Source organism: Sardina pilchardus, chromosome 5 (genome assembly GCF_963854185.1).
Source record: "Sardina pilchardus chromosome 5, fSarPil1.1, whole genome shotgun sequence".
Lineage (NCBI taxonomy): Eukaryota > Metazoa > Chordata > Actinopteri > Clupeiformes > Clupeidae > Sardina > Sardina pilchardus.
The window spans coordinates 17,268,193-17,278,712 of record NC_084998.1 but is presented as its reverse complement, the minus strand read 5'-3'; the positions used below and the strand labels follow the sequence as shown (position 1 = coordinate 17,278,712).

The 10,520-nt window shown below is 40.5% G+C and overlaps 1 protein-coding gene across 2 annotated transcripts; it reads right to left on the bottom strand.

Moving 5' to 3' along the window:
* Positions 1 to 716: 716 nt before the first annotated feature.
* On the bottom strand, positions 717 to 9,376 carry slc22a6l (solute carrier family 22 member 6, like). 2 transcript variants are annotated; one of them, XM_062535631.1, is made up of 12 exons: positions 8,816 to 9,376; positions 8,356 to 8,473; positions 6,775 to 7,242; positions 6,481 to 6,584; positions 6,099 to 6,253; positions 3,861 to 4,029; positions 3,606 to 3,729; positions 3,306 to 3,421; positions 2,348 to 2,562; positions 2,119 to 2,227; positions 1,630 to 1,833; positions 717 to 1,442 (listed from the first exon to the last, which is right to left on the bottom strand). In XM_062535631.1, exons 3-12 carry the CDS (start codon positions 7,174 to 7,176, stop codon positions 1,352 to 1,354), a joined length of 1,689 nt encoding a protein of 562 aa, XP_062391615.1. In that variant the 5' UTR covers positions 7,177 to 7,242; positions 8,356 to 8,473; positions 8,816 to 9,376; the 3' UTR covers positions 717 to 1,351. The 2 variants fall into 2 exon arrangements, with proteins under 2 accessions (XP_062391615.1, XP_062391614.1); XM_062535630.1 differs by lacking the exon at positions 8,356 to 8,473 and having other exon boundaries at positions 8,816 to 8,972; positions 9,091 to 9,376.
* Positions 9,377 to 10,520: the final 1,144 nt, after the last annotated feature.

The window sequence follows — 10,520 nt, the reverse complement described above, 5'->3', positions numbered from 1 at the left end:
GGCAGGCCTGTGAGGCGGGCGTTACAGTAATCAAGGTAAGAGATAACCATGGTCACAGATAAGGTCTGTAATAACACTAGTCTGTAAGAGCTGAACCTTCTTGTGCTGACACTGCCCCTGACTGCTTGAGGGCCCAATTATACAAGGAGTGGGGGCTCTTTGGTCTGGAGAGGCTATTAAAACAAATCTGCTTGAGTGTGAGCTGGGCTACGGGTGATACTTTTTATTTTGTTGTAAACTCAAATATAACTTATTGAACCATGTTGATTAGCCTAATAGTAGTCATGTAGCAGGGTGGTTGGAGCTTTCAGGGGTTGAGGGGGGCCCTGGAGGTCTTCATCCTGGGAGACCTTTGCTTTCATCTGTCCACACGTATGGAACTCACCTGTGTCTGTAAACAACAGTTTCCATAAACCGTTAGAATCACACACTGGTCAACCAACCGCACATGGCCACAGTTTAGTTACTGCTGTCACTCCCCCACACCTTATTAACTTGAGTCATCTCATTCCCACACTTTGTTTTTCTGGTAGCCACCCAGGCCATTTTTCTCAATCAGTGTCAACAGGCGTCTCATATGTTTGCTATTTTTACAGTAACATTTCTTTTTACTGTTTGATTGCCTGTTTATTTTGATACAGAATACGTTAGCCCTGTTTTTGGGAACAATAGTAAATGTGATATATTCGATCCACTGGATACAAGACAACAGTAAATCACTGTTAAAAAAACATTTTAATTATTATTTCTGTTTAATATTAGGCCTAGTCATCTACTCAAAATAGCTAAGAGACCCTTTTCCGTTGTCACACTCCGTTTTTGATTATTGGGTTTTTTACATATCCTAGTATATTAATAATAATTGTATGCTACACAAAATATTTGTGTGTGTGTGTGTGTGTGAGAGAGAGAGAGAGAGAGAGAGAGAGAGAGATAATAATTTGATTAATGTTACAAATGAAGTATATGAAAAATGATTCAAAACAAAAAGGATTTAACATAATAATAACTTGTCAGTGAGGTATAAATCATTCAGTATATACATCTTTTGAATAAGGCATTTGGTACAGTAGTGTATAGCCTAAATACAAATAACAATTATAATATATGGAATAACAAAATATCAACAATTCATAATTGTTTTCTCACACAGATTCCACATAGCAGTGAAACTGATGGCAAAAACACCCAAACACTGCTGTCGGGTGGAAACCTTGTATCTCTCTCTCTTTTGTTTTGGCACACTGTTGGATTCTTTTTTTTTTTTTTTAAACAAGGCTTTTTTCTCAATTTCCTGATAATTATTTGGAGTTGGAGATAGAGGTTTTCACCTGACAGCAGGTGCAAAAGTTCAGGCACCATCCTTCAGAGGTGTGGTTGCATTGTTTTCTGTAGTTGGTTCCTCCTTTTTAGAAGAGTCTTTGGTGTTTTTCCTGTAACCCCTAAAAAAAAGGAAATAGTTATAAAACGTTAATAAAAGCACACTTTGCAATAATCTTAATGTAGCTTCGCATATGAGGAGACTGGAGACAAAGGGAAAAAATGCTCAAAACAGTCATTCCAAAATAACCACATTTTACATGGAGAGATCTATTTATCTCTATCAAAATGTGGAGCACTTTCTCTCACCTTTCCTCCACATCTTGAATTGTATCTGGTAAAGGGGAGGCCAGAGTTTCAGGCAGAAAGATGGCAAAAAAGCCACTTAGGATAGGAACTCCCCCATAAATTAGCCCGGGTAGCCAAGGAAAAATTTCCCCTAATAACTGGACCATAGGGGCCACCATAGCTCCTAATCGTGCTGTCATGGAAGCAAAGCCCATGCCATTCTGCCTGTGAGGAAACAAATAATACCTCATCACTTAATATGCATGAGTCAGCAAGCTCTTTATGCATACGGATGTGTGCATTTTATGGAAGTCATATAACCATATTAGAAATGATGTAGCCTACTGAGGTATTTTAAGGAATGAAACAAAATGTAAATCTAAATATGACAATCACAATTTAAAATAGTAATATATCAAATGAAGTTGATGACATACAGTAAATTGACATTGATGCTAATAGATGCGCATGTTGTGATTACAGTCACAAAGAACATTGTGTATGCTCTACCTAATGACTGTAGGGTATAGTTCTGGAGAGTAGAGATAGCAGCAGTTGAATGAAGCTGCCAGACAGCCTTTCCCCAACACAGCCAGAGTAGTGCGCATCGTCTGTTTCTCTGTGCATCCGGAATGAAACGTATTGAATAACATAGGCCACATTAAACACACTCCAGTGCTAATTCCATCACCAAGCGTTGTGTATTTATAAAGGTCAATGTAAACAAAGGAAGTTGTACCATAGGGCACCAACAGGTTGGCAAGAATGGCAATGCCAGCCAAGATAAGTGCTGCACACTGGGAGGGTCGGCGACCAACTACACTCATGGCCACTGTGACGATTACTTTTGCAGGGATGTCCACAGCTCCGAAGATGACCTGAATCAGGTAAATGTCCACTCCAAATTTCTGCAGGTCCATGGAAAGTCCATAGTAGGCAAAGCTTGTGGAGAACCTTTGAAGAAGGGGGTCATTTTTTAAGTCGTAAGAGCTCTCTTTTTAAAATAATGAATTAAATCTATAATCTTGCAAATAATCTGCCACATAGGCAAGAGACTTCAAGATTTTTATTAAGACAAAGACAACATACTGTATATGACCAAGTTTGTTATTGTCAGGGGTTAAGACTCCATGTTACCCACTGAGCAAGCAACATCTATGGACGTCCAAAAAACAGTGGTCTGTCCAGGCTGTGATCTGGACGTCTATTTTACAGTCAAAATTAGTTGATAAATGACACTGGGACAATAGTCCAGCCTGACCCGGTTCAGGACGTCTATAGACAACCAACATTATTGCAAATAATCATTCTGCGAGGTCATAATCTGAACGTCTATTTGACAGCCAGAATCAGTTAATAAATGACATTGGGACAAGTCCAGCCTGGCCCCATTCGGGACGTCTATAGACAGCCAAAATTAGTTGCAAATAGACGTTCTGCCATTCTGGCTACTCTGAGGACGTCTTCTGGATGTCTAATTAAGTCTTTCAGACGTCTTCAAGCGACGCCTATATCACACCCAGAACAACACATCTATTCAACGTCCAGGAATTACGTCTTAAAAACTTTCATTCTGGCTATACTGAAGACGTCTTCTGGAGTTCGGCGACCACGTCTTCTGGACATACTTTGGACCAGTTTTTGCTCAGTGGGTAACCATGTGCTGTAAGCAATGTAAGTAGTGAGTGTGCACAAACCAGACGGCACTGAGGCAGACAGTGATGGTCCTCATCACAGGAGTCCGGACCAAGTCCAGAGCCGAATATGATTGTCCGACACATGACATCTCTTTTTTCATGGACTCCTGGAGGACCTGGTGACACATACATAACCTTTAGTAGGGCTCTCTTCATGACACTATTATTGGACGCAAATGTATGAGTGGCTTATAAAAACATGGATTCCAGTCTGCATCAGGCCCATAAAACCATTAGCAACAGATACAGTACATACATGGACTGTTGCATCAAAGACCTGTGACAGTGGCGCTGATGTACCTCAAGAGTAATTTTTTCTCCCTCTGCACGGCGACCATTGATTCGACCAACAACTTGGAGGTTTTTCACTGCTTGTTCGGAATTCCCATTTAAAACGAGCCACCTGGCAGACTCCAAAAACCACCTACAGAAAAGACAAACCAAATCTTCCACAATCTTCAGACCATTTTGTTATCTTTTGGCCGATGCACACTTTGCACAGACATTCCAAACGTCTCCGATTTCAGAAAAAAAATGGTATGGATTTGGTCTTACCAGGAGTAAATGAAGACGAAGTAAAATGGTATCGACACAGCCAAAGTGAGCCAGCGCCAGTCGCGGATATAATATGCCATTAGTGCCAGCACCAGCTGCCCGAAGGTGTAACTGTAACCCGTCCCTGTGCCCACGACCGTCCGCACTCGTGTTGGGATCCACTCCACAACTTGATTGACAGATGACAGACAGGGAAAGACAGTTGGGTTTGGACATAAGTGATTTTAATAGGGGCACTTCAGTTCTGCCGTTTCGCTTCCGGTTCATGGGACCTTACTTCGGAAAAAAACATGACTAGCTGTCAATGACAAATGCAAATATATTTTTTTTGTCCCTTTGAATTGCACATGATGATATGCACAATTACTAGCCTCGTTGACACCAGATCTTTCTCAGTAGAGACTTAGGACTTCAAGCAGGGGCGTAACTAGCAGTGAAATTAAACTTGAATTGGTCCATTGAACTCCAATCATTTCAGGAGTGTAGTGAAACAAAGGTTTTAGGCTAAATGCAGTTGTTCAATCAGTTCCAAAGAAATACATTTTCATGCCAGATTAGTCATTGTATTCGCGTGCCCGTGTTTTAGGGACATTGGAAATGGGCTTCAATGGCCTCTTGGCCAGACAGACCTGCAGAGAATATCCCAAATTTGCAGAAGGTTCGGGTATTCCCAGTCTACACAATCAGTCAATATAAAAGATCATTTTGGACATCAAGAAAACATTGTTTAATGACAACCTGCAAAAGTAATATTTTGTGTGGAACCACTCCATGAACTACATCACTTGTCTCAAACAATATGTGTCACCAATGTAATGCAACAGAAAGGAAAAGCTGTAATGCTAGCTTGCCACCAGCTAGGTTACTGAGTAGTTTAAGCACAGTAAGCACAAGTAGTGGTTTAAGCACAAATTAAGAATTTGGTTACAACATGCTATATCTCCATTTTTGAAAACATTAATAAGTGATTATTTAATTGTGTATTTAAGTAATATCAATAAAAATTGCAGTTATGTTTTGATTGAGTAAGGACAAAAAAAATAAAAAATAACCCAATTACAGTTCCACTGAAATTACTTAGAAAACTATTTTTAAAAAAGAATATGATATAGCATTTTTGAACCAAACTTCAAATACACCTTAAGATTAGCTGAAGTGTTTTATCCTGACACTTGGTCTTTTCATCAGCCTGGAAAGCCACAGAATGAGTAAGACCTGTTGCTCCTATTCTTGTACATCCCAGTAAGGCTAACGTTAGCTTCAGTGGAGAGTAAAAGTTGATGTCATATATGCGCAATCGTTAGGTTTGTAGTCATTAATTGCTTACTTTAACAATGTTACAGGTGCAGTCAGGGATTTCACAGGAAATGGCATTTGTTTGAGTGTATGTTTATATTTAAAGTTATTAGCAGACAAATTTGTGCAAAAAAAAAAAAAAAACAAATCCACGCAGGGTCTTGTTTTTGTTTGGGTTAACAGGCTGCCCCCAATTTGTTTCCAGTTTTCGGAGCCTGGGTTGCCTACTTTTTTTTGTTTTTTTTACAGTGTATAGGTTACTCACGGAACGGGCAGCTAGTGGTTATGAAGAGATGATTGCTGAATGTGACAAAAATGTTACGGGCTTGAAATTGTGTAAAATCCCTGACTGCACCTTTAAGCAATGTCAACAGTTCAACAGTTATGACACAAACTGTGACTTTCTTCATTTGAAAATGTATCTGATCAAACGACCAAACATCATGTGTGTAATTCGAGTCGAAAATAATTAGTCTTTTGCCATTGACAACCATACAATTTCTTTCTGGAGTTATGTTGCGTTCCAGTTGTATTCATAAGTTTAATTCCCTGTCGTCCTTCCCAGTAACAACTAGGATTGCTTTTATTGCTATAGGCTATCTGGTAATTGTCACAATCAACTTCAAATTATCAACAATCTAGTGTTTGCAACTTTTTTCAACTGGAATGCAGTCAACTGCAGTCAACTGGATGTGACATAATTTCCAGTTACCAGTTACCACTTGTGAGGCAAATGGAATGCAGCACTAGGGTGGTCCACGGGAAGAGACGGAACTTAGGCACTTTATGGAGCTCAGCCAGTTTTTCTCTCTGAAGGTTTCACCCCAATGACTGTAGACTCAGACTGTATACTGCCATCATTTCAACACAAGAGTTCATCACTCTGACGGAGCAACCTACTGTATTATCCCAGTGCACAAATCTGATACCCTCCAAACTTACTCAGAGAAAGGGTGTTGAGCACAAGTCCAGAGAGGGCCATTCCGCAGCCAAAACGGAAGAGGCAGAAGAGGGAGAAGGATGTAGCAAAGGCAGTGCATGTCCCTGACACTGCCATCAAGAGATTGGAGAATATCAGCAAGTAACGCCTTCCAAATCTGTGGTCCAAAATCGAAATTTAGAAGAATCATAAGCAATATGCTATGCTTTGTTACTGTCATGGGGAGAATAAAATGAGTTTCGTGTTATCACATATAACATGATACACTTTTGCACAGTTCATTTTATAAATAAAAAGATTATTTATCAAATCATTCAAATTATGACATGCTTTTCAAACAGTTACTATCTGAAAATGTAATGAAATTCTGATGAAGTCTCATACTTGTCTGAGAGTCCCCCAAATATAACAGCACCGATGAGCACTCCTCCCATGTAAATGGTCTGCCCCATCTGTTTTAGTGAGCGCTGATCACAAACCAGATTCCACTGCAGACAAAGACAAGCCAAGTTTAGAAACCACATCAAGGTTAGTAAGTAGGCCTAAGTAACTTCAGTTCTTGTACTGTATGCTCAAACAGATACAAAGCAAAACACCTGCATGGTAAAGCTGAAAGTGTTCAACAAACGTTTAGTCTCTAAACAATAAATGAATTTATCACTGTGACCATAACGATACCTCTGAAATAATAGTAGAACTTCTCTCTGTAAAATTATATTGCCATCCATCCTGGCATTCTTGCACCTCCACGTCAGGAGTGTCCGCATAGGCGACTTCCTCCTCAGCCTCCTCATCCGTCACGTTCAAGAGGCCCCACTGAGGCGTGGCAAAGCGCTGGCATCGTGCTGGCTTGCCCATGTCATCCAGGGGAACGGTGACGCGCAGCACCTGCTCCCTGGTGAGCGTGTGAAGCGACAGGTTGGCCTGAGTGGCGCAGTGGTGTGGCGGCACGGAGGCCACAAAGTTCTGCAGCAGGTTGTGGCTGGCCATCATCAGCACGGGCAAGCAGAGGAGGCTAACGTGCATCACCTGGTAGCGGCCGGTGCTGCCCACCTGCTCTAGCAGCTCTCCGAACGCCATGCTTGGACCGAGTGTCTGGCCTCAGTCACGTCTTTAGTCCGACAGTACACAGCAGAGCAGCAAGAACTGAGAAAACATGTTCACAATGAAAAATAACTTTATTAACGTTACAAATGTAAAGACAACAGCTGTGCGCAATTTCACGCATGTCGTCAATGCCCTTGGACATTTTCAGCCGATTAGAAATTGGACTATTTTAACATGATCTTTATTCTTTTAAAATTATTAATTTTCTTTACGGGCTCACTGGCGATACGCCGCTCCATACTGGCGTCTTTGATCTTGTGTATGATTTGTTATTATGTAAATTTGTTTGTTTATGTCGGATACTCTGGGGACTACGCCGCTCCGGCATCTTTTGTCTTATGTGTCAGTGAGTCACTGTCACTGTCTTGTGTGTGGAGCGCTTTGGGTTGCACTCTGTGCATGTGAAATGCGCTGTACAAATAGCCTACACTGACTTGACTTGACTTGACGTTTCACTATGGTTTGTTGTACAAATATATATGACACAAGTTGGATGAAAATGATAGTTAGCCCTTCACTTGATTGAGGCATTCAAATTCTGAATTCACTGATGGAATTTAAACAGCTGATTGAACGCTAGCACCCAACCTTACACCATTCATAGTCAAAGTCACCCTTTCCTGCTCATCTACCTCATGTGCCCTTCAATCTTAGTTACAGAAGGCCTATTGCTATACATTTTCATTGCACTGAACTGCCTTGCACTATATTATATATATGCGCTTTGGACAAACGCGTCTGCTAAATAACCATAACCATAACCATAACCATATTTATAATTTAAGCCTAAGTGCACTCTACTGACATTGCACTATTGCAGTAGTCTCACCATCTTCAATTGTATATTGCATCTTGCTTGTGCCTGTTGAGGGGTCCACGACCATGGCAACCTGACAGGGACAACAAGAAGTCCGACATTCCTTGCCGCAGTCCCCCTCCGGACAATTGCGTTCCCACCCATAGTGTCTATTTATTGTAAATGTACTGTGCATGCTGTTTTTTTTCTCATGTATAGCCTTATTCTACTGCCCTTAATTGTATCTTACTGTTCTGTATTTTTTCTTTTATTAATTTTATGTTTTTGTTAAGTGTTGTACTTTGAGAGCAAAAATTAACAGGAGTCAAATCCCTTGTTTGTTTGCGCATACAAACCATTGGCCAAAAAAGCCGATTGTGATTCTGATGAACACACTTAAAGCCAGAATTCCTAATTTGAGTCAGCAATGATTGGTTCTTCAAAACAATCTCGTAGAAGTTAGCACATGGATGGCTGAAACAGATTGAAATAAAGTGTGAGTTTCTGCCTCCAGAGGCCCAAATAAACCCTATTCTCACTGCGTAATTTGCGTAATTTGTTAAAATTATAAGGGTATAGTTTCGGAGCGCACGAGTCTGAGCTCAGAGAGCGCTCTGGAAATAGCCTACTTGAGCTAACTTCAAAACTTTACGTACAAGACGCAAAGTCTACATTCAGCAGATTATTTCTACGGATTAGCTACCCTCGCTATAGGATTCCCCTCACCATATAAAACCAACTTTACCACGCTCACCAAGCCAGAGAGCGTGGCTAAATTGCAATCAAAACCTGGTGATCTGGTAAGATATATCTTACCTTTGAAGATGTCTTCACACAAATGTTGTTGGGATGTAGCCTACATCAACTGGAGCTCCATATCAAGAACAGGTCACGTAGGCCCTACATATCAAATACATATCTCGGACGTGAAGTTGTCTCTCTCTTTTATGCACATAGGTTGCCCCTCTGTAGCCTGGTTGTTTGACGCCAGAAATGGGAAAAGAAAATGATAATACGAAATGTGATGTCAACACTATTGTAAAACTGTAAGTAGCACTGAGAGCTTAAGTAGTTTGGTAATCAGCTTTTACATTCCGCTGGCTTTGCTCAGGAAATGCAGTTCTTCTGAAGCCTGTATTAAACAATTTAAAGTGGATTGCGTCCAGCGCAGCAACACCTGTAATTGAAGAGAAGACCTAAAGAAAGTCAAATAAAAATCATGCGCCTGTCCATCACACATAACATGGATCTACGCTCTGACACCCGTGCTAGTGCTTCTTGGTCAAGGTTCACTCTTCTGAGAGCTAATGCAGGCGGGTGAAAAGAGGGGGCTTATTTTGAATGAGGGCGTTTAAATAATAGATTTGATTATTTGATTACTGAACGCTGGTGATTTGTCATAGCCTGTCTTTTACGGGACAAGGGAACAATGACAGTCAAAATATCATAAAACTTGGTAGAATAGTAACCACAAGTATAGCATTGCAAGAGCCCCCTATCTCTACCTCTGTTTCAAAGTGCAAACCTGATCTCGTCAGGGAGATTCAAATAAACTGAACTGAAACCCTATAGAGACTTATTGATGGAAATGTTCCATCTTGATTAACAGGTTAGCATGATTGCACCAGGCAGAATTAACCCCAACAAGCAGCTTTGGAGTTCAGAATTTGCTATTTTAGACATATTTCTCTACAAGACATCCCCACATGGTTCTTTCTTTCACATGTTTCAGATGTCAGTTTGTGATGACCTTTCTCTCTCTCTTTCAACAGCTGTGTATATACACCAGCCTCAGTAAGCATCAAGCTCACTCTGGATTCCTCAGAGGAGTTCAAATCAGATGCGATGGTTTAGATCAGTATTTACCAAAGTGCATTTCTTTTTATGATTGTCTCTGTAGCCAAGAAAAGTGAGAGAACACACTGAATTGAAACTACTGGGACACAAGGCAGTGATGTTAATATACAACTATGCCCAGCTCAAAATGTGACTTGAACTGATGATGATGTCAGTTCATTTAGTACAGTTTGCAGTTTACACATACACGTGACGTAACCTACAATATGGATATCTTTTCTTCATCGAAACGAGTGCACAAGTTCAAATTGAAGCATGGCATGGAGTGATTTATTTGTCAAAGAAGTGTGTGAATGGTTGTGAGAGAGGATGTTTTTCAGTGGTGTACTGTATATGAGTGCAATTTCTATAGTGTGTGAGAGTGTTTCAATAGTGTACTGTCTGTACGTAAAAGGTTTCATCAGTGTTGATGAGTTTTCAGTTGTGTATGTTAACGTACCCTTTTTCAGATGTTTGTGTGAAAGCTTTTCACAGGTAGAGTGAGGTTTGAATGAGTTTGTGTATATGCAAGTTAGTTCTGAATAAGATCATAAGGAAGGCTGGTTTTGTGTTGGGGTCAGCCCTAGAGCCCCTGGAGTTGGTGGTGGAGAGAAGGATGCTGCATAAACTTTTAAATATATTGGACTATAACATCCACTCCCCAATGTACTGGTAAAACAAAAAA

Excerpts from the sequence above, each read along its gene's own strand:
- slc22a6l (XM_062535631.1), bottom strand. The coding sequence starts at position 7,176 with ATGGCGTTCGGAGAGCTGCTAGAGCAGGTGGGCAGCACCGGCCGCTAC. Across the intron at positions 2,228-2,347 it reads CAACCTGTTGGTGCCCTATG|AGAAACAGACGATGCGCACT; the intron begins GTACAACTTCCT and ends CCGGATGCACAG. Across the intron at positions 1,834-2,118 it reads CTATACCCTACAGTCATTAG|GCAGAATGGCATGGGCTTTG; the intron begins GTAGAGCATACA and ends GTTTCCTCACAG.